At 38.7% G+C, this 24,768-nt stretch overlaps 1 protein-coding gene across 1 annotated transcript; it reads right to left on the bottom strand.

Annotated features, from left to right (window-relative positions):
* Positions 1–2,255: 2,255 nt before the first annotated feature.
* On the bottom strand, positions 2,256–24,176 carry HSD17B3 (hydroxysteroid 17-beta dehydrogenase 3). The gene is made up of 8 exons (XM_083817960.1): positions 21,860–24,176; positions 15,935–16,010; positions 9,748–9,855; positions 8,954–9,021; positions 7,761–7,796; positions 5,544–5,578; positions 4,450–4,531; positions 2,256–2,807 (listed from the first exon to the last, which is right to left on the bottom strand). Exons 2-8 carry the CDS (start codon positions 15,981–15,983, stop codon positions 2,682–2,684), a joined length of 504 nt encoding a protein of 167 aa, XP_083674086.1. The 5' UTR covers positions 15,984–16,010; positions 21,860–24,176; the 3' UTR covers positions 2,256–2,681.
* Between the last annotated feature and the right edge of the window lie 592 nt (positions 24,177–24,768).

The raw sequence follows: 24,768 nt of genomic DNA, 5'->3' as shown, positions 1-24,768 counted from the left end.
CATCTTCTTGGAACATGATATTTAGAGATTATATTTATTAAGCTTTATCTCCTGCAGGTATAACTGCAGGTATTTTGTCTCAGGGGAATTATAAATAAAGGTTTCTAACAGGGATGACCTCCCAGGCACACACTGATACCACGACGTTACAGTGCTCCCACATCTTGACACATTTTCTACTGTCCTTCAAGAGTCTGGCTCAAAGACAGGATTTCATTTGCAGCACAGTCAAAAAACTCATTCAAAATCTCATCTCAAGATGATAATGTTGACACTGACATAGTTTTATCAAGATACATATTTATTTCTGTCTTCCCTAAAGTACCGAATTCTAGATTCATGTCATCATGTACAAACTGGAGCTTATCCTCTTAAATATATATAAATGCTTTGTTTTCTTTTATTTTGGGACCATAGAGAAAGCATTTAACATGTTATTTTCAAAGTTTCAAAACAACAACAAAAATATACAGTATATTAAAATTTCACAATTTTAGGGGATAAACAAGTTTTTTTTAATGTTGGGTTTAGGACTGATCTTCAAGTGACCTACTTCTCCCTTCATTCCCAATTTTTATGTGAAAAAAAAAAACCACAAATTTATGAGAAGCTTCACTGAACTCAATGGAAAGACCTGGCAAAGGTCCCCCTCTCATTCACCCCTTTGAAGAAGGTGATTTTTTATGATTGTTTTCAGACCTTGATCAAGTCCGTTTGTACTGCAAGAAAAGTTTACATAATTTTATATATCATTATTTTCATTATCTTAGTTCAAATATTTCAGTGTAATCCTTAGTCATTCTTTGTGAAAATTACAGCAACAATCATAGGAGGCAGGTTCAGAAAGTTAGGACCACATGATATTGTATCACAAGTCTATGTGGTGTTGCCTAGATTTGTTACTAGGCTCAATGCAGCATACAGAAATTTCTGGACCCGGTGGAATACATTTAGTGATTCCTCTCCCTCCTGTATGGCAAAGATTACAAAGACTCATCCTCATATTTGGCCAAACACCAAAATATACTTATTTTTATTAGCAAAGCCTTTGCTATCTAAATGCAGGTTTACAGAAAAAGCTCTTTGGAAAGCAGAAGTAAAATAAACCTTCAAAATGAGAAGATGCATAAAAATTCCTGATTTATTACAAACAGAAATACATCTGAATGAGTAGGTATTTGCAATCAAAAGATTTGCCTTCTGGATCCATCCAGGAATGTAGAATTACTGCGTATCTTTTGCCTATGCTCCTGCCTCTGCAGCCCATATGAGATATTGCAGAGGACAAAGTCATTCATAGCCTCTGGACAGAAGCACGTTTTTATGACTGCAGATTTCCAAAGTTCTAGTGTGTACTTTCTATCCTGAAAGCTTCTCCTTTTCTTTTCTTCCCACCCTCCTGAAAATTTCCTTGGCATTTCAGAAGAAACCAAAGGCACAAAACACTCTCTGAAAACATCAAAACACACTCTGAACAAATTTGGGAATAAAGCAAATTATTGTTTTATTTGTGAACAACAAATAAGCATAAGTATCTGTGGCCTCCAAGCTTATATCAAAATAGTAGCAGCAGCAGCATTTCTTAGAACCTATCTAAAGCCCAGAAATTGCTGGAAAGGGACAGTAATTATTTTGCTTAATAGATTCATTGGATCCAGTCACTGATCACTGGATTGGTGATTTGGGTGGAGTTATGCCTCCAACTGATTTGATTCCTTCCACATTCACGCACACAGCCACAGTAAAATGTATCCTGCCGAAAAAAAAAAAAAAAAAAAGGAAGAAAGAAAATGACGTCAGGGCTTCCTCCACCTTTTCTTCAGATAACTGGTGAACAGATGCAGGACTGCTTCTTGAAGCCTGTCACTGTGGAATACCCATAAAGGAACAAGCCGCAGGACACAGGCCTTTAGAATAATCAAACAAAAACAATAGGAAGACAATGGGTTACAGAAACCTCTTGAAAGAAATTAACCAAGTGTTCAGAAAGGTCATAGAAAACATTAAATGCAAAAAATTTTCCTTTATACTTTTAGTGTGCATGTTTCTCTTTGAGAGAAATGCTCATTCCTGTCAGTTATCAGTAGATCTATTCTCTTCCCTGTACTTTTATTTAATGCTCATCATTAACAGCTGCTGTACATACATATTTATTTTATTAGCTTGGTATCCTAAGGAAATCCAACCTTGAGGATTCCAGAATCAGTCAGAAGAACCTACTGAGTCCAGACAGCCTTGAATCAGTTTTGGGGACCCATTTACAAACTGTCAAATTCAATTACCAGTATTTCATGGGCTAAACATCCAAAAATCTCATCTCCAAAAGTAACATAATCCAGTGATTCACTAACAAACTCTTCTGCCGTCTTTGTAATAAGACCAGGTTTTTGGTGCATGGTCATTGGAGTAGAAACACCATAAGGAGCCACTACCTAAAATATGAAACATAATAGCAGTGTAATGTCATCAAATATTTACATAAGGCCATTCACTTTGAGGAATTTCACTGCATCTGAAAAATTATAACAAATAGTTCCAATGGATTAAGGGACTATATGGAATACATAAAGATTCTGTAATGAAATAAGGAAAAGTATTTATAGCTGCATATAGAGAGAAAGCTTTGACAGGGTCACTCAGCACTTCACCAACAAAGGCTGCAAGACACAAGTTTAGGCATCTCAGATCATTCTTGAAGAATTTGTTAAAATGAAGGTAAGCGTGGCGAGATATAGTACCACCTGTATGATAATTCCCTTTGCCCTGTACTCTGCTTGTAGTGCTTTGGAGAAAGTGCATATAAAAGCCTAGAATAAAATAAAATGAAATAACATTAGCATAGGAAACAACGTACTTTCACATACACCTGCAAATATGTGAATACAGAGTCCTTAACAAAAATGACCAAGAATCATGCAACCAAGCACAGTGAATGTTGAAAAACCTAGAAATTACCTTTTCAAGACACATTTTCTGCTGTGCCACATTAGCAAATAGATTGACTGCCTGCATGAGGGAAGGAGTATGGCATGGGTGCAAGCCAGACATAAAACAGGTAAGTATTAGTGCAGACTGGATTGAAATATTTGTCATATTTATGAAAATGCAAATATCTGAGTCCCATTATATTAGCTCTCTTGCTTGTGGTTGTCATCTCTGGCTAATACCTACCCTCCTACTCCAAGGTTTACAAGGCAGTTTTTCTTGCAATAAAAATGGGAGTGAAATACAACTCATGCCTTCAAGGCATACCTATGAGTATAACCTATAAATATAATTTGCAAAATAATATATTTGAGCAGTTGTTTGTTTGTTTGTCTATTTTGAGCTTCAGCCTTCAGGGTTTATCTTTCTAAATTTTTCTTCACGCTACGAAGATTACACATATACTAACTTATTTTTGTATAAGTTGACTTTCTTGTATAATGATTGATTTTAGAAATATTCTGAAACTTGACAATATTGAATCCCTCCTTTGTAATTACAAGTATAAAAGCTATATTAAGCAGAAAAACTGAGGCTGTTTCCTAGCCATCATTTGAGAGGCCTTGCAATTTAAACACTAATAGTCTCTTGATATTTCATGATACAACAATATGCTGACAAGTAAAATAGCTTCCTTTCAGGGCACTGACAGAATCAGTCCATTTAAAAAGCACTCAGAAATAAAGGTAGCAAATACTCAAATAAGAAAAAAAAAAAAAGTCAAAATAGAACAACCAATGCACCATATCATTTAGAAATAATATTAACTAAACTTTTCTAAAGAACAAAAATTGACTGGCTTGAATGTAGTTCAAGTTTTGAGTAATGAGAAACTTATGTTAAAATGAGAGAGAGGAAATGGAAAACTAGAATTTCTTACCAAGAAAAACTAGCTTTTCTTACCAAGCTGAACTTCAGCTATGTTCAAGCAAATATTGTTAGAATTTTTCATTTGAAACAAACCTGATCTGAGCAGATCATTTTTTGGCGTTTCAGTGAAAATCAGGAACTTTTCACTTTGATAAGGTCTGGGGTTTCAACTCAAAGTAGTATTTCAAAGTGAAATCTAGGAAGTGAGGAAACTCACCAGCCACCTACTAGGATTTTTATTCTTGACTCCATAAGTAAAATCTAACACTGCCATGTATCTACAGTTTCAAGCAAGCTAGCTAAGCCAGTCCAGTAAAAGCCACCACTTCCCTCAGTGAGGACAGACTGTGAGCACTGGTATAACACAATTTAATTAACAGCAAAAATGTTCCTAAGATGAGACATACCTTCAGCTGGATTTCATTTGCATACCTTCACTGACTCTTGGTTCTCAGCTAGTGCTAATTCACATCACTCCCTTTTTTCATTGGAACAACACATTTATGTCAACTGAAAACCCAGCCCTGTATTGCTGATATAAATGTTTTGGGAAACACTTGGAGATTTCTTCATAAAGCAATGTGAAAGACTTACCTTAGAAGCTGAGTACATTGTGTATAATGGACAGGGAAAAGTACCCAGACCAGAGGACAGATTCAGAATAAGACCCTTCTGTCTGAAATTGAATTTAAATAGTTACATACAGCATTAGAGTAAAAATTTGCATAAGTGGAAACTAACATTTTTCCCCCAAAAGGCAGAGCTCTCTTGTAATACTGTAGACTACACTCTCAAAAGACCCAATTTTTATGGTTTTGTTAGGTGCAATTAAGTCTAATGCAGCTAGGAATAATGGCATAAGTGAAACTTAAATGCCTAGTGCAGTCAGAACCATAGGAACATTTTACATGCTATTGTACATCTAACAGAGCAAAAATTGCCATCAGAGGAAAGATTTTATGCTCCTAAGTAATTGGTAGGTCCCCTTTGCTCATTAGCCAGCACATTCTTTTTCCTGTTCCATGCATCTGTTGTTTTAGTTTCCCTATTCACAACTCCCTGTAAAAAATCACTAAAACCAATTTATTCCACAACAACCAGGAAAAACAAAACAAAACAAAACAATTAAACAGTGAGAGCTTTTTTTTGTTGTTGTTGTTGCCAAAACAAAAAGTATGTACTGTCCTCTAAAATGTAGTAGTTAATGTTTTCTAGAAATTTCATTTGAAAACATTAACTTCTGGTTTAAGGATGTGTCTAAAATCACATTGTATTAAAAGGACAAAAGGGATTACAGAGGTGAATTAACCTCTCAGAGGAAATACAGGTATTTCCAGGGCTTTAAAAGTAATATTCCAAGCATGGCTACCTCTTCTGGAAAAATATGACAATATATTCAAATGCAGTTGTTTGCCTAATTAGACTCATCACATGCCATTTTATTTCTGCAACACCTGCATATTTTTGCTGCAAACAGACCAAAATTTTATATTCTCTGTCTCATTCTACAATTGACTGAAAACGTGTAGCACTTCCTATCATTCATTCGCACAGAACAGTAACAGAAGTAAATCTTACTGATTGTCACACCACAAAGTGCAGAAGTTAATAATGAAAAAGCACAGCTAACACTGAATAAAGTGGAGGCAGCAACTAAAACAAATTGAAAGTTCTGGAAAAAAAATTACCTTGGTTCCATTTGTTTCAAAATTATTCGTGTCATCTGTAAGACAAGTATGTTGAGAATTATAACCAATCTCCCTCATTCCAATTACGTTTTTTCATTCGTCTTGTTTTATTCACAGTTTCCTATTTGCTTAAGCCTCAGACATGCATGTGCAGTTCAAATAGCTGAAATGTGGAACATTCAAAGTTTTGGAAAATATTTTTGAAATGTTAATGGACTGTCAATCAGCTGTACTGTCCAAAATTTCAAAGGTTAGTCTCTTAGGCAATGAAAACCTTATGCTTATCTGAAGTTTTTTAACAGTATCTGAATTTCATGAATCTTCAGTATTGAGTCATAACTGTAAGGAAAAAGTAAACTCTATACTGTTTTTGATTTTTTGCTTCTGTCTCTACCTGGATCAGAAATAGCAGAAAATCATGAAAATAAAATCTTCTTTTTTTTTTTTTTTTCTGCTACCAAATGAGCTTTAGGACCATTTTTGATGATAATTATTTAAATATCCATTTCAATTTTAACAACAGATGGAATAATTCTTACAATTTTTGAAGTGCAATTAAATCCGTTTTTAGGTAAGAAATTAGCTGCTGCCTGTTAATTTGAAGAGTATTCTTGATTTCAAGCCGAACTGCCTAGGGAATTCATACTCATACTATCGTCTCTTTATAAACATACGTGATGTATGAATCTTCACAGGATAAGACTGTGACCTAACTTGTCAAGGACTGTAATAAAAAGAAAATGAAAGATACCACTTAGTTCAGTTCTTGAATGATGCAACTTAATTCAGTCCTTGCTGATTCAATTTTTTTTTTTCAGTAGTATCATACACAACAGGACTGTAGAAGCAGGGTTGGTTTTGCAAGCTTCATTTTCAGAAAGGGTGACAAAGTGGGTCACGTTAAATTGGGTGAAGGAGAATTTCCAATTAAATTGGAAAACATGGGAAAAGTTCCTGCCTTTTCTCAGTGCTGAAAATCCCACTGACATCTGTGGGATCCAGGAATATCTGGAGCTCAGGCATCCCACTGCAAGAAGAGATGAGCAGCATCCTACCAGCAATCAAGCCAGGGATGAGGCAGTGGGCGTGGAATTAATAATGATTGGGACCAAGCCATGAGCAACAGTGGTGAGGAGCATGATTTCTTCTTTGTGTTTTGGTGGAAGGTGATTTTTTGTGAAGAAATGAAAAGGGAGTGGTTGTAACACTAAGGAAAGGAATCACCAAGTGCTTGTAACACTAAGGTTGTGGCTGTATAACCAAGCCTTGGGGAAGTGGAAGACATTGATTTTGTGGCATGTATAAGGCTTGAAGTGGTAAGTGGAGGACACTTTGGATCCAGACTGAGAAGGTACAAAACTTTTGGCTGGGTTTGTGAGGCATATATACTCAGTATTCAGATATTGCAGATATTTCTCTTCTTTCAACAAGTAAATGGAATGAAACCTAGGAGTGGAAAGTCCACCAAACTAGTTTATAAAATAATTTGTTTCAACTGATTGATATTACATGATTTATTATCTGAGGTCATTAAGCAGCACTACAAATTTGGGAGGTAAAGTTTACTAGCCAAAGAAAGGGGAACATCTGTTGATAATTTTCATGTCATGTTTAGAAAGATATTTGCTGAGATGAACTACAAAGCTCTTGTTCTGCTCTTGTTCATGTTAACATGCTGCTTGCAAACAGTAGAGCAATAGGAATTTCAAAGCATGAAATATTAACTGTTCTTGTAAGGGAAGTAGCCAACCAAAATTAACTCCAAGAGGTAACAATCCCGAATTGGGAGTCACTCCTGAAGTTTCTCTCCTACATTGATAGAAAAATGTTTTTTTTTTGTCTGTCAAAAATGCATGTACAGTACAGTACAAAAAGTACAGTACTATGAACCTTCCTGCCTTGTAGATGTTGGTTTTGAAACAAATATTCTCTTTACCAAAATTGTCATGTTTTTACAAAATGTTTCAGCCACATTTTAATGATGTGTGTCAACAAAGCAACAGTGTTAAAACATTCCCAGTGAACACTGATCAAAATATTTTGTAGGCAGTAGAATCCAAAAGGGTCCTTAAAATTGTGCTGACATTCCAGCTGAAAACAACCATCTCTGGATAAACTGAATGAAATTAATCAGGAAAGTTAATCGGTCACTCTTTTGTGGGACTAATTTTTTTCTAATGAAATAAGTTACAGACTAGTCACATGTGTGGCACATACCTTTGTAGCAGAAATAATGTTGCAGTTCACAAGGTTCTGCAGGAAACAAGAAAACATAAAGTTCATAGATAACCTCAGTGTGTGTGTGGCTTATCTAGATAAAAAAGCTAGCAATTCCAACTTCCTTGCAAAGCAGGGTTGCCTTGGATTTTCACTGTGTCTATGATGTGAGATGCTCAAAGGCAGGTGAACCCTAAATTATTTATTTATTTATTTATTTATTTATTTATTTATTTATTTATTTATTTATTTATTTATTACTAATCATGACATCCAAATCTGCCTTGCATCTCTTTGATTAAGTGCACTCTGTTTTGCCCAGACAAGTCTTTGGACATGGCAAAACCTGGGATCCTGGTGTCCCAGCAGTGACAGCTCCAGCAAACCAAAGGACACCCATATTACAAAGATGCCAGGCTGAGAATGAATTGCTTCCATTGGCAGAGGTAGCAGCATTTTTATAAGCCATCTACACAGCATAAGCACTGCCATGTAGAGGTATCATCCCATGACCAACAGGCAAACACAAGCTGCAGCAGCAGAAGAGGTGCCATCACATGTGACACTGCAGGAAGAGCCAACTTGGGGATCTCTGGTTTGATGACAAATCGACTGAATGGATCCTGGGGCAGGGGCTAGCAAGAAATACACTTGGAAGCTGTTTATTTTGTGGTTAATTCTGTACGGGTAGACAACAATAAGGCAAAGAATCAAGTCCACAATTCTGTCAAACTATTCTGAGTGTGTAAATTAATCCCTCCCCCCAAAGTAAACCATGTTTAAGCAAGGTTTATTTTTCATTTTCCCACAGATTAAATCAACGGTGTCTCAAAGTAAAAAAGTTTTTATACTATTAACAGGAATGCTCTGGCTGTGACCAGGCTGGCCCCCATGACATTACGTGAGAGCAGTGAGACAGAGAGGCTACTGATCTCTGCTGTGGCCAGACCAGCTCTTCTATTGCTAGGTGTCTGCAGCAATTTAGCAAAACTATACCATTCTTTCTCTTGTGCAAGCTCTTCTGAACATTAAAAACACATCAAGAGATGCTCCATCAGGCCTAGTAGTTTTCCCACCCAACTGAACACTTAAATATCCACTGATTGTAGTAGGGACAGAATCTGTCCCTTGTTAAGAAGAATTATGGTGCATAATTGTTATATTGGAAATAGAAAACCATGGAGTAATCCTACCTCATCTACGTCTGGTGCATTAAGGAAACGGCATGGGAGAGGATTATGAAGCATTCCAACATTGTTAACTAATAGAAGGAAACATAATGATAAGAACCACATCTGGATAAAGTGCGCAGTTCAGCTAGTTAAACAAACGGCTTCTCCACAAGACTCAGTTTTTAAGCTGTAGGTGAACAGAAACACTGCTTCACCAGCATTCATTCAGCAAGCACCAAGTCTCACTCTTAATGAAGTCATCAGTACTGGTTGGTATAGACTACGGGGAACAGAAATACAATCTGCTGTACAGTTTTAGGGGGGTTGTTTGTTTCTTCTGTTGTTGTTTTGCTTGTTTGTTTCACTACTAAAAGGATGATTTTGTTAACCAAAATATATATATATATTTTTTTTTTTTTCTATGTGGATCATACAAATTAACATTAGCCACAGGCTTGTTTCAGATTGAATATGAGAATTGCACACAGCTGTAAAACAACCCATACGGAAAATGAATTCCTTGAGGCCACAGAGGGAAGAGGTCACCCCACAAGCTGGATGTTGCTCATGAAGTGACAGAAAAGGTTTCACAGCAAGAGAAGCCACTATACAGAGAAATGGGAAATGCTTGAAGAATCTTAATTCACTTTTAAAACTTGTTAGAGATAATTAATGCTCAAACGTGTTAGGCAGTTGTGTGCTTGGTTTCAGATGTTGGCCAACAAGTTGTTATGACACACATCATTTGTACAATTCTCTGCTAAATGCACTGCAGCCATAAAATACTCTTTAATTAACAGACCTTAGTGACTCACCCAAAACACCAATTTCCAAGCCTTGCAGACCTTTTTCAATGTTCTCGTATACTGAATTTCTAGTGAAATCAGCTTGTATAACCTTCACCTTTTGACCTGTGGCCTGCTCTGAAATTAAGAAAAAAAATAGAATATCCCTTTGCATTTACCCAGAGAGAGGGAGAACTGTAATTCAGTAATAAGAGAAATAATGAGATATATAATTTAGTAATGTCCACTGTAAAATTAGAAATTTTTTCAACTTTCTGTTTTTTAAAAGAATTGCAACACAAGCAAAACACTCTCACTGGTTACAGTTGTTTTTGGGGAAATATCCTGGGAAATAGGATGAACTTATGCCCTGAAATCAGTGAAAATTCCCTCACAAAATCTAAACAGCATTTAGTCCTTCAGCAAGAGAAAAAAAAAAGGGGGGGGGGGGAGATGGTGGGGAGGAAATAAACAATATAGAACTTCTTCCCCTGGTTGTCATAATATTTATAAAAGAACACTGTCAGCATACATTAGACAAGTGAATGTGGGTGCCAGATCCTTGACATAAGCACAGTTTTGCAGAATTGTTTTAAAGTGTTTTCATACATAAGATGAACATTTTAACAAGCAACACTCATTTTTGTCTTGTAGGAGGAGGGGAAAACAGGACTTGTTGTGATGCCATATTTTCTGCATCTTTTTCTCCCAATTCCTCTCTTGTTTTAACTTTTGCAACTTCATGGACTGAATCTTAGGATTTTGCTGGAGTAAAGACATTTAAGGGAAGTTGGAGCTTAAATTTTGCAAGGTCAATTTACACAGAAGGGAAAGGGAAATGTGTATGATTTTTCCAGTATCAATGCTATGCAGGAGCGGAGCCCAGCTGTACATTACCATTTTTCTCAGCAGTTGATTTATTACTGTCCATATTTTCAATGAAGTTTCATGAGGAAAAGAGGTAGAGGCTCTTATTTACTCATTTTTAAAGTCAAGGTTCTCCTTCAAAGGGGCCCAGTAAGGTCCTTTCTAACTAGTTGTTCACATTGTAAATTCTTGCTGCTAAACCTGCTTTCAAGTTTTATGGGCAACCTGAAATCCAGATGAAGTTCACTGAAAAAAGTGACAAGTGAATCTTGGAAATGTCAATAGATGATCGGGTTGCAGACTCGCTTCAAGCAGCAGGAATTCAGGTGCATGCGGATGGCAGAAAATCTGCTTTGAGTCTTGTTTGGGAAACTGCCCAAACTTGCTTGGAACTTGGTTTTGTCATATAGGCAACAGAGAGCGCTGCTTTGAATAGGAATTGCTCAGTGATTTCTACTCACAAGTCGTGCCTCACCTCTCTGACTCCATCCAGACTTAGGAAAAGGCCTGTTGCTCCTCGGACCACTTTGGGACAGCGAGCCTGGCAGGAAGTCCATTTTGGCTTTGGGTCCAGCAAGCCAGTTTGCAGCCACACTGGGCCTGCATTACAGGATGGATTAGAGGGATGCCATTCCCTCCAGGCTGATCCCTCCTTGCCCCTCAACGTACCGCAAGTCTCAAACACCTCACACTACCAAAGCAACAGAAGCAGTCTGAGGAAACAGCAGACGCTGTGACTCCAGATGTGAAAAGCAGGCTGTGTCTTGTGTGTGATTTTCAAGGACATCTGTCTCCATGACAGGGGCAAGGAGGAAGCAGTGCCCTTTCTCTTGCCTTCTTTCCAAGCTGCAGTTGTGTGCATGAAAAGGATGAAACACCCTTTGAACCTTCAACCTATAAATGGCAAATGACCCCCCTAGTAGTCCAAAACTGGGGGAACGGTGCAGCTACAAAGAATAAGGACATTGTGAGTGTAAATGGAGTGAAGAGAAAGAACAGAGCAACAGCTGGAGCAGACACCTACGGTGACCTGATGATTGAAGAGCTCTATAAACAAAACAAGATGGTCTTCAGAAGTGTAGTGATGTTGTGGCCATCTTTCTTGCGGGCAACAAGAAGGGCAGCCAAAACTACAGCAGCATAAAAATTAGGATCAAACAAACCATTTGGCCTTTCTCTGCATCCCCTTGTCTGCACACAAATGCACTGCTGCAACCAGCACTCTCAGCCAACAAACAAGTACTCCAGATGGCTTTACTCTGTCTCATTTAAGAATAAAACAATATATTAATAAAATAAAATAAAATAAAATAAAATAAAATAAAATAAAATAAAACTATCATGCTTATAAATGAATTATCCAGGGATAGCTCTTCAGAAAATGATAACAAGTCTATATAGGAGAAAGCCAAAAAATATTTTCCAAGTATCTTATGTCTCTCCCTCTCTGTGACAAAGATTTACATTACTCTTTGAAGACTAAAGCCACTCCAACTCTTTTTCAAAGTCCTAAATGTGCTAGAAGAAAAGAATCTAGGTTTTTAAACATCAGAATAGGTTATTCCCTTAACAAAACAAAACAAAAACAAAAAAAGAGAGAGAGAGAGAAAAAGAATTTCAGGAAAATTAAAAACCTGAGCTGTATTGTTTCATCTGACATGTTACAAAATGTATCATTAAAGGTACATCTAACTCCTTCTGACCTCAGACCACTTGGGAATCCTACTTGTCAGATAGGATAACGTGCTGCCTCTTGAAATTTACCAAGAAGAGAATAAATCCGGCAGAAGCATGAAGTTGGTTAGAACATGAAGGCTGCCAGAAACTCTCCCTTTCTGTTTGGAGAGATAGGAAGATCTTCTGGAAACCTGGGGTAGCAAAATGAATGCCTGAGTTACACAAGAACTGATCTTTGTAGCAATAGAAGACACTTTTGAAGTACTATAACAAAATCTGAACGTGAAATAGAAGCATTCAGGCTTCATGTTCAGCAGAAATTTGCAGAGAGAAGAGCAAAATGAGATGTTACTTAAACAACAAAAAGAAACTAAAAAAATATGACGGGAGAAATATTAAAAGTTCTGTAAAATTATAAATTACAAGCTCTGACTACATTTCTGGCTACATTTTGAATGTCTTTTAAAGAAATGTATCTCCTCAGAAATATAATAAACCTCAGTTTCAAAAATAACAGAAAAATAGAGAAGAAACAAAGAGAATGGAGATGAAAATAGAACTGCAATAGGTGATAGAAGATACAAGAGAACATGAACTCAGTGAGCAACAACAAAAAAAAAAAGCCCTGGGAATTACTATTAGTCAGTTGAGCACTCAGAAATATTGGTCAAGGCCCTGAGGTGCTCTGTTATGTAGCAGTAGTAGTGTGTATTGGGAAATCAGCCTTAAGCAGTCGTGTTTTACCCCAAGGGATCAGCAAGACAAAACAGGTATGCTTAACCACCTTTAATGGAGAAGGAAGGATGTGCCAAGGGAGTGTCTTTTTTTTCTTGCTAATAAAAAACCTCAGTGATCTCAGCTTATTACCTGCTTAGCTCTTGGAGCCAGCTCTGGAAGGAGGAGAGGTGGAGGACACAGCGTAGTACTGGCGACAGCTAGACACAGCTAGCACCTTTACCAGACTTAGTGGGAGTGAGACACGTTTGGTTCTTGGCCATTCTGTGGGGTGATTTTTGTATTTGCTGCTTTGTTCTACAGCAATGGATGTGATATCTACAGGGAAAGTCAGATAAACTACTCACTGTATCACTAAATCCAAATTCATGACCTGCATGTTCAGCTAGTCTAAGATGATGTAGCTATACTTTCAGCTGCATTCTGAGGATCAGACACTTTCTTTCCTTAAATACAGATTTGTTTCTTCATACAGACATATATATATGTATACATATATATATATCTTTTTGTGGCTAATATTAGTGTGTTACAGAAGTGCATAGTTGTTGTTATTTGGCATGATTTAACAGCTTAACAAGTACAGGCCCTGGTCTTATCAACCAATTCTAGGGTTATAACTTCTCTATCAGGATCTAGCTCTGTTTGTACAGCTTGCTTAGGAAGTGTAAGAAGACAAAGAAGAAGGAGTATATCCAATAGCATTCCATCATATCTGATCTCCTGATCAATGGCTTTACAACCACAACAGTAAACATATTAAATAAGCAGTATACCTGGTGCAATGGATATCTCCATCTGCCCTCACAAGACTTATTTTGTTATCTTTTATCTCATGTTCTGGAAAAGCCATCCTGTCCAATGGGGTGGAAATCTGGCTTTTGGTTCCAGTGCTTATTTGCAGAAAGGTTTTTCTGCTTGTGGATTTCTGCCTGCTGCAAGCTCCGTTTCTGAGAGGTGCTCTCAGACGTTCCTGCGATCCACAGGGCTGTTTGAAAGCCAGCTACTGAGACCTCTGGAATTACCCTTGTTAACCTCCTTTCGTTTATATTATTCAGTGTCTGAATGGAATTCTACAGTACAATTACGCAAATAATGTCATCAGGTTGAGAAGGGAGTCAAGTCGTCTAGTTACTGTGTCCAACTCATCGGAAAAAGATACACAGTCTAGCTGTTAAGCAAAAGGAAACATGAGCAATGTGCACAGTCCTACGACATATTTACGTAGCCTGTGATAATTTTTGTGTCTCTATCTCTCTGTGCCTTAATCTCCTTGCATGTTAGTTCAGGGTAGAGATAACTGCCTGCAGTAAGACACTGCTTGTTTAAGATGTTTAGATTAAAAAAAAAAAAAAAAAAAAAGTCAGTGAGAGTTACAGAATTTAGAAAACAGTAAAAGCATTCTGTTAAGTTTCTGCTTCATTTTTGGTTTGCATTGTTTATTTACTCACATAAAATCATAGTAAATTTAACTCTTCTTCCTTTCCAATGACTGCTTAGTTTAATTACAGTAAAGCCCAAGCCTGCAAATAGAAATCAGAGGAGCCTTTCCAAAGCTTTAACCTAAGCACACATCCAGAGCTCCCTGCTGATTTTTTTCTCATCCATGCCTTAGATCAGATGCTGTCCACTTGTCATCACCGTATCCTCCTCTTCTTCCTTTTGTTTGTGACATCTACTAGTTGTTACGCACCCATTTCCAGCCTGACACAACAACACATGAGTCACTCTGGGCATGAGCCAAAACCCACTGAAAACAATGGAAAGATCTCACTGAGAGCTGCCACCAATTTCAGCAAACTTTGGGGAAAATTGGTGCCCACTGGCACAGGGTGGGCTGCCACACCGATGCCTTCCAGGACAGGGCAGGTCTTTGGCTGGGTGCTGCTGCAGGGCACAGCACTGCATGGCCTCGGCGGGACGGCGGACAGGGGGAAATCGGACAGAAAAATTAGAAGCCCAATCAATCCCTTGCTTCAGCAGGAGGAGCTCCTGAAGCTTCCCTAGGAGATGCACCGCATGCTCGGCAGGTGAGTGCCCCAAACCTGATGTGCTGCTGCAGCCAGGTGCCCCGCCTGCCTAGAGGCAGGGCTGTAAACCTGGGAGTGACACATGCTTAGCACAGGAGACTGTAAATCAAGGAGCACGGTGGACGGAAGCCATGTATAGAAGAAGAGATTGTGGGAAAAATAACTCTGATTAACACAATCTCTAAAGTTAATGGAGGATATAAAATCACTTGACTCCTACAGAAATCCTAACTGTCAGTCTTAATGTATTTAAACAAGCCATTCCCCAGGGCAAATGGCTTATCCACTCTGAAGGAAAGAAAGGGAACATTAATTCTAAAGATGAACTATTTAACTGCATTATCAAAAGCCAAATGGAACTTGTAAATCTTAAAAGGAAAAAAAAAAAAAAGACAACAGCTACAATGTTTTCATTTCTGCTCCTCCTTCGCTATATTCCAAGAACTAGACTAAAAGCAATCTTTCCTGAGCAAAAACTGTTTCATAGATGATTCAGACTAGTACTAGTACTACATCTAGTACTACTACATCTAGTACTACATCTAGTACTAGTACTACATCTCTTTTGCCTGTTCTTATAGAATTTAAGCTCAGGTGAATAAAGGTTTTAAGCCAGTACAGAACCTACAGTCGTGTGGGTTTTTTTTGTTTTTTATTTTTAACGTGTCCAACCTATTGCACTGTTTGAATTACAGCATGTACATTTAAAGTAGTCCAAGACTAGAAGGGTTGAAACAACAAAGTGATATCAAACAAAGTATCTGTCATATTGCATCAATACCTGGGGCTCAATCTGTAGCAATACTTGGGGCCCACCCGTACTAGATGCTGTACCAGGGAAACAGACCTTCAGGTTCCTGCCAAGCCAGCCTGCTAAACAGGAAAGTAAGTTTGAGATGAACGCTTACCGATTTCAGTGGCTACTCTCTGCAGTTTTTCAAGAGTTCTGCTTATCATAACTACATTTAACCCACGTTTTGCCAGCTGCAAGAGGAGAATATAAAAGTTGTCAGAAAAAAATATTGACAAGACTTTTTTTCAGAAGACATTTTTTTCTAGTTTTACAACAAAAACAATGACAGAATTACTTAATTGTTTTCAGTCACTTATCACCTGCCTAATGGGTAAGCAACGGATACTAAAAACAGGTCAAACATTAATTTGGATTCTAACAGTCTGTGAAAACACCTCCTTTCCTGTATAATCTTGGACCATTATGAGAAAAACACACTGGACAGTAATGAAAACTCAATAACACACCAAAAAATAAACAACCCTATCCAGTTTCAAGTGAGTGAATATTCACAGGGAATGAAGACAACATGACATTTCCCAGAAAAGCATTAGGAAACAAATAAGCTGATGACACCATCTTTGACCCTCACATTTTGTTTTTAATCTTGAGGAAGTACACTGAGCATATTGAACTGAAGGATCAAGAGTTTGCAGGCATTTGAATTTATTCATACAAACTTAATAGAAATAAAATCTCACACAAGACAGATGGATAAATTTTTTTCTTTCATTAGATACAGACTTTAAAAAAAAAAAAAAGTGAAGAAGCCCAACAAGTCCATGCATAAAAATTGAAAATACAGTCACACAAAGGTACATCCACAAAGATACTGGCAAGAGTTGAAGTTTACAGCTGTGAACAGCATATAACACAGCAGTCCATAGTCAGTTTGGTCTTACCATGTACAGAATAAACAGAGAAGGGTATTCTCCCATTTTCCCTAGGCCTCCCACTCCCATCAGCTAAAGAGTGTGAGGCAGCACCTGAGAGAAAAATATGCCCTCAGCTTGTGAAACTAAGGTATTAACAAGCAGCAGTTGAAGAAAGTTGCATGCACAAAGAAACGAAAGATAGAGCTGAAACCAGAAAAAAATAGCCATGGAAGCAAGGAGAAAGAGAGTTAACTCAGTCAGCACAAAGATAAAGCCAACTGCATCTGAAAGTACCATGTTTGCTTAGACCAAGAAATGAACTGGCAAAGCCCACACACTGAAGACCCATTCATTTCTGTCGCTGACTCCCTGCAACGCACTCTCCTTAAACCTATTTGAGGGAAGCAGATTGTCCTACTGAGCTCTTCTGAAACAATGAAAAGAATGTTAAGGAATAAGGACCTTTGTTTAAAAATTCACTACACTGAGAGTACCAGGGGCAGACTGTCTATTAAGTGTATAAGCCACGACCATTTGCATTTTCAGCACAAAGACCACGCACAATCCCGAGCTTTTGGAGACCCTCTCACATAATTGTCCCATGCTCCAAGGAGACACGCAGAGGTTCAGATGCTCTGGAGTTTCGAAAGCTTATTTTAAGGGCTCCATTTGAGGTACTCAGGAAGAGAATGTTAATTGTCTTCGCACTGGCGAATTTCCCTTTGTCCACATGAGCTTTGCTCAAGCTGTTTCCTATCCACTTGAAAGCAACGGAGACATGGTCCCTGCTTCTGTGGTCACTTATTCCTACCTGTCACTTGGGGGTGTTTGAATGGGGATTGTTTTGATTTTTTGAGCATTTAGACTCAAGACCAAATATCAGACATGTCATATACAAAATAAAAGTCTGTCTCACTGGGCTTCTCAATGTCATCTCAGCTATACCTCTCTGTGCTTTGTTTGGTGGAAAAATCCCTCCTTAAAAAATAAATAAAAAATGATCCCTACTGCTAAGATTGTGTTGTATTTTAGCCAAAAGCATATATACTTGTGGCAAACAAAATCACAAACTGCCAGGTGAGAGGACTCGCCTCTGCTTTTGTATACCAGACTAATTGGAAACAAAAGGTTGTGGCAGCCATTTCTCAAGGCAAAAATGGTTGCACACCTGCCTACTCTTTTATTTTTGCCTCCTGACCCACACAGAAAACATGCATTTTTTTCAGAAATCAGTTTCATAGGACATTTTAATGACCATATGTGATTCAAAAGCACCCCCGAGGCAAACAAAATGAATTGTATTAAAAAAAGAAAAAAAAAAGAAAAAAAAAGAAAAAGAAAAAAAAGAAAAAGAAAAAAAAGAGGAATTTCCTGGCCATCCACGGCACAGATTAAATCAGTTTTAACACAGCCGCATTGCAAACGAAAGTAGCTTCGAGCGCAGACGCCCTCAGCGCGAAGCATCTTCCCGGCGCCGCACCAGGCAGACCTGCTGGGTGAGGAAACCCTGACTCCCAGTGGCAAAGGGCCGAAATGCTCCCGGCCCTCTGAGGCTGCCGACATGCGGGAGCAGTACTACAGACTGCAGCCTTAGCCATGTGTGGTAACTCAGCCTTTGGAAGTGGGATCAATGTTAAAGGGAGATCTGGTGGGATCTGCGTTCTGGAATCGCACAAAGACACTGTTAAAAAGCTTAAGCCCACACTAATTCATGTGAAGTCACTCTATTTTCCAGCACGTTTTTGCAGCTACAGTCTGAAGTAAATCTTCCAGCAAATGAAATTTTCAGACAATACAGCTTTGCACAAGGCACGACATGGGTTTTAGATTCAAAGCGTATCTGCAGCTACACTGACAGATTGGTTATACTCTACACGGATCATTAGATGTAATAATTTAAAACCCTTGATAATAATTCTGTGCATGCCGTAGCCACCTACTACAACTTTCTACTAATCTTAAGAGATTTTCTCTCTTCCCCAGGACTGCACTGATATGGCCTCAGTGTTTCACACATTTTCTTCCCTTGCTTGGGATGCAGGCCTGAAGGATCCCTGTGATTCAAATCCTTCAACCCATTTTGGTCCAGCAGGCTGAGACAGGGCAGATGATTCTGCAAGCTTTCCGCTAGCTTTGCACCTGTACAACACAACTGGATCAGCAGTATTTCAAAGAATAAATCCAGGGTCAACTTGAGAAATTAGAATGCGTATGCAACTGGAACAGAAAAACTCAGATCATATTTAGCTTGTATTATACTGCTGGTAATACTGCATAGGATTTCAGGAAAAAGGACAAAGGTTTGAGATTTCAGAAAAGGCTGCATTAATAAATGAACACAAAGGCTTTCTCAAAATCATAGAACCATAGAATGGCCTGGGTTGAAATGGTGTGCTAAAACATTGATTTAGATACATTTAGATTTATAAGAATCTTATTAAATATTAACAATTTAAAAAATAAATAAATAAAAGAAAGAAAGAAAAGATGACCAGATCAGCCACCAAAATCCTTCTTGTGTCCTGCCATCAGGTAAGAAGAGTGCAGAGGTTAAACTGTACATGTCAGAATATGGAATGGTCTTGGCCATACACTCAAGATATTTGAGGTTCTAAGCCAGGAGGAGATCCTAAAGCACTTCTCTTGCCACTACATCAGGAAAATAGAACTAACAAGTTCGTACCAGTATCTGAAGTACTAACAAGTGAGTGGAGATGTCAAGATGTCTCAGACGTGACAGACTGAGACAGAAACCTGCCTTTTGAAATACGTATAGCAAACTGGTTCCAAAAGCCAGCACTTTGACATCACAGCAGTCAGTTTAAGGGATGGAGTCTGTACGTTCACAAGGACCGGTCCTTCAAAATCACCCTGACATGTCAGAAGTACAGTCAGAGCCTTCTCAGAAGCCTGGAATTTCATGCGGGAGAGGATAAGGTCAAGGTGTACTTGCCTGCCAACACAAGATTAGGAACCTAAAGGGACAATAATTTGCTCTGAAAAATCTGTGTCCAGGCATCAACAAAGCAGTACTCTGAGACCTCACAGCTGTCTGGCTCCTCACACAAACCCAGAGAGCTCTTGAGCTTAATGGATTTCACAGAGGCCTGTATCTGTCTGTAAGCCTTAGTAACACGGATACTGACCCAGTAAATACTGTAATCTTCGCCTGAACCTCTATCTCCTGGGCTGTACTCACGAGCCACCAACTCGAGTTTCCACAGGAAACACTGAGCAGAGGAAGCCACATCACACTAGTCTTCCAAAACATGAGAACTGCTCTCCTCAGCCTCCTGTGCCATAGGAGCCTGAGCCCTTACACTAGTTTGTAACTTGTTATCAGACCACGTCTCAAGGAAATCACTTGTTGCTGCAGCACAAACTCAGAGGAAGAGATGCTGTGGCCCTGCGGCCCACAGACAAGATGTGTGTTGCCTCTACATCAGCCCACGATACCAGCGGGACCCGTTCCAGCAGAATATCAGAGAACTTTGTACTCCGACATCAGATCAGCAGACAGCAGCGCTGAGCCAGGAACTCCAAAGGCACACAGACGTTAAAACAGCAGGTTCGGGTTTATTTATCCACAAGCCACACACAAGCGTGTGCTTTGACCTCAGCCAGCGAGATGACGTGCCAAACTATGAGCTCATGTGGTGTGGGCTTGGGATCTGCCCCACAGCGCAGTAGCTGACCACAGCTTCAATCAAAGGGACCACCTGGGGAGGAAGGTACGTCTCAGCAAGGATAAAGATGGCTCTCAGTCATCACACAAAAGCCAAGAATAATGAACAAATGTTCCACAAAATCTTGCCAGTTCCAGCCAAGAGCTGTTTTTTCAAGAAAAGACAGTAGTTATTTTATACTTTCTCATGATTCGCATGCCATGAATGGCCTTTTAAATGGGATTTACTGTTGTATAACCTATATGACACAAAGAAGGCAGAACAAAAGGCAGAAAAAAAAAGAGAATCCGATCTAGACACTCTCAGGTGCCAGCAAACTTCACGTGGTTGAAATATCACCAGGTGCTCCCATACGGGGTTAGTTCAGCAAGCTGCATCTGCAGACCCTTGCCATTTGCTCAGCATTACAGCAACTCAGTCAGTAGATAGAAGGCAGCATTTTCTCTTTGCTTCCACAGGAGAGCATGTGATCTTTATCACAACTATGACAGATATTAAACTACAAATATTAAACTATACATATATATATACACAATACCTGGTATCTTTGTGCTTCCTACATTCAACACCCTTTCAAAAGTACTTATTGTATTGCCACCCCCAGTAATCAAAATCAGGTGATTAAAGTGAATAATGCTTATGAAAGCTGGCTTTAAAAAATCCAGCCTACTAAATCAAAGGCAAAAAGCCAAATTTCCCATGAGAGAAAGTTTTTATATAATTTATCACATCAGCAGGCAGCACATCTAATCTAAGCCCTCACATATTAAAGGCTGCTAATTTTCACCCTGTCATCTCAGCTCTGAAGACAGTAACTTCGTGTTTCTGAATGTTTCAACTTCAAGGCTGCCTTGTCTCCAGTGATGTGTGACTTCAGTGAAGTGAAATGTAGTGGCTGCACAACAGCGCAGAACTGATTGTGGCTTCCTCCTTCCTTCTACAGACTCATGAAGCTAGCAATGCTTAATCAAACCATATATATTTCATTATAATTTCCATAATTTTTAGTTCATTTTCATTTGCATAGTTATCCTTTATTATTTCAAATAAGTCTCTCAGACTGTTCTTTGCAACGGTGAAGGCTAACAAAATACATTTTGTATTTTTAATGCTGGACAACCTCAGTGAAAGACAAAAAGCACATTAGCTGTGAAACTGGGATTAAAAAGGGATAACCGAGGAGACTTCCCACTCCGGACAGACAACACAAAATCTTTTGGATTATTCAGTGTTTCCATTTTATTTCTTTGGACTGACGAGACCAGTGAGGCACGAATGACTTTCCTCTGAAATGCAACACCGGTTTCCTTGCAGAACTTGATTAATGTTATTCTGCAAATACGGAGGGGAAGGATTAGTACCGGGTTTGTCACAGTGGCTTTGAATCCTAGAATTGTGTTAGTAACTCGCGGAGACTGGGAAAGGGGTAGCAATTGCCATTTTGTTAAAATAAAATTAAGTGTATGTAATCTATTTTACCTCAAACGAATATGCTTTTCCAAGCCCATCTCCTGCTCCTGTGACCACTGGAGAAAGTAAAAAGAAGAGGGATTATATTTGTTGCTCTACTGCAGGTTGCTCTTTCCTGAATTTGTTAAACTTACTCATCTGCATTTCTTGAACATTACTACCAAAATGCTTCTAGTAAAGCACAGAATCAATTCCCCACACACACTTGGTTAATCCCTTGTGACTTTTTCATCTTTTTGTTACTCCACTTAGCACTTTTTGTCTTCAAAGCAAATCCCCCCTCAGAGTAACCTATCTAATGCAGTTGCTAGCTTTTATTCTCACGTTCAACGAGGAGACACTCAGCAACAAATCCATTTCCTATGAGATGGTAGAATTGTCTTCCGTACACACATTTCTACAAGTTCTGTTTTGCAGCTTTTTAGCTTGTATGTCTATGGCAGTACAACAGAAGATAAGGAGTAACTAGTGACTGAAGCTGATGCTAGTGGCTGAAGTGATACTTTTCTCACACAAGAATTCTTTCAGCAAGGAAAAGCTTAACAACCATCTATAAAATGCTCTTCTCCCAGAGCTTTCTGAGTCGCAGTTTACCTTTGGATTTAGTGTCACTGAGAAAGTAAACAAGCCTTGGCATTTGTAAAGCATCCTGATCTTTAAATATTACACAAGCAAATAAAAAAGAGGAACTATAGAAACAAAAAGTTTTCACCTTTCTTATCAAGAAAGAAATAAGTAGAGTAGGCAAGCACTAAAGTGATTCTGACGTACACCTGGTAAGTTTTCAAAGCAAAATTAAAAATGGGTCAACGTCTAAAAAAATGTGGATCAAGGACTTCTAAGTTGCAAAAGAATCTGGGAGAGCAAGGTGAATTTGAACAGCTGGGATCACTGCCAACAGAAGAGCAACTACCCTCTTATTTCACAAATAACAGAAATCCCGTGGTGAGGAAGCGGTGGATTTTTGCCTTCCTAGTAGGCCTGCAGGTGAAAAGCAAGCACCCACTGGAAAAGAAGCTTCCACTTTCCAACTTTCACTCTCACAGTTCTCAGGAGCTCATGTGCCACGTGATGCAGCAAATCAGTCGGGTCTAATAAACGTTACTGGGCTGAGAAACCTTAATATTTGTAGGACAGAGCACGCAAGGTCCACCGAAGGAAATGAGAGTCTCTCAGCCTTCAACAGAAACAGGATTTTACAGAGAGTGTTCCACACAGCGCTCCTCACCACACACACACAAGTGAGGTCTATGTCTTACTAGCATTAAGACGAGATCTATGCATTATTTCAGAAGCACTTGGTGTTTAGGCAGGTCTTCAGTAAAGGGGTGGATTTAATTTCTTCTTAATCCACTGTGAAAGTGTTTATTAAACATATACTCAATGCAGTGACATCAAGTCTCTAGCACGGGGGTAAGGAAGGAAGCACAAGAGTACTTTTGGGGTCACTTCATACCAAGAGGCCACCATCGGTGACATCTGTAGCCCAGGAACTCAGAAACTCAGAAACCTTTTCATTCTTACTTCATGCTGATAATTTATCAAGCCTAAGAAAATCATTGATGTTCAGTAGGAAGAAGGTGTTTTTTAAACATTTCTGTTATTTTCATGAGAATATGTAATATCTTTTAAAAAAAGCACTGCCAAGTTGCAGCTTTTGTAGTTTTTAGGCAAAAGTAGATTTGGTTTGTTAATGATACCATTAAGGATAAGTCATCAGTTCTGGAAAAAGAAAAGAAAAAAAGAACAAAAACCAGAAAATAGTCTGGAGCAAAGTCACGAGGAACAAAGACAAGTTGCTTCGAAGAATGGAGACCATGTACTAGGATACACTAGAAGGTACTTGCTTCACACATCAGGAAACTGAGGATGTAGGAAATGCTATCAAAACTAAAGCATTTCCAGTAGAGAAAAAAACATCACAAGTAGGAATGGGGAGAAAATTCACATCTATACACAAGGGGTGCAGGTTGTTACCAGTTTATTTTTCTCTTCTCCCCAAGTAGGCAAAACCTTCAGGCTCATTAATCTGAAGTTACTACAAGGCAACAAAAAAGAAATGAAGCAAGCCTCAGTTAGTGGAAATCATGTTCTGTTCTGAAGGGACAGGGTGAGAATGAAAGAAAAACCTCTCCCAGTTAGTAATGTAACAATTCATCACTCAGCTACAAGAAGAAGGTGAGGAAGTTTGCATTACCTGCCCATTCTCCCAGCGACCGAAAGAAAGCCTGAGGCAAAGCACTCCAGGTATATGGCAAAACGTATTTCATAAATCTGATGCATTTTACCAGAGCGCAGAAACAGATCAGTCCCCCAGTAACCATAAGCAGCTGATGCTGATAGTCTTCCATGGCGAGAGAAGGCAGCGAGCTAGCACGCAAGGGTAACACTCTCCTGGGAAATGCCTCTTCCCAGCACGCTGCTAGTCTCCGGGCACTGGCAGAGAAGGGAGAAGTCTAATCAGGGCACGTGACCTGCTTTCTCCAAGGAATGCCCAGAGTTTAGACTAGAATAATGTCTCTGCATTACACCCAGATTTGTAAACGACCCAAAAAAAAAAAAAAGAAAAAAAATCAAAATGAAACAATGACTTCTGGTGCTCGCTTTAGTAGCAAGGTTTCATTCTTTTTCTGGAGGCTACCCAAGAACAAAAAGAATAAAAATATTTTTATTGTAGTTGCTTAGGAATCGTAGAGACTGAAGATGGGTCTAAACCAAAACCCTGGATAAGAATACTCCAGACCTTGGAGATAACACAACAGCACTACTTCATACAGCGATGAAGAGTTAAGCCCCAGTCCAGAGACTTCCAGGGCAAGTTCACACTGAACTTGTGCTTAGGCCATAAAAATACATTTATCTCCTGATTCAAAGACAAAATAATAAACAGGTAATAAAGACATCTAATTCTTCCTATA

This window comes from Anser anser, assembly GCF_964211835.1.
Source record: "Anser anser genome assembly, chromosome: Z".
Classification (NCBI taxonomy): Eukaryota; Metazoa; Chordata; class Aves; order Anseriformes; family Anatidae; genus Anser; species Anser anser.
Note: the sequence above shows the minus strand (reverse complement) of the source record. Positions and strands in the feature narration are given on the sequence as shown.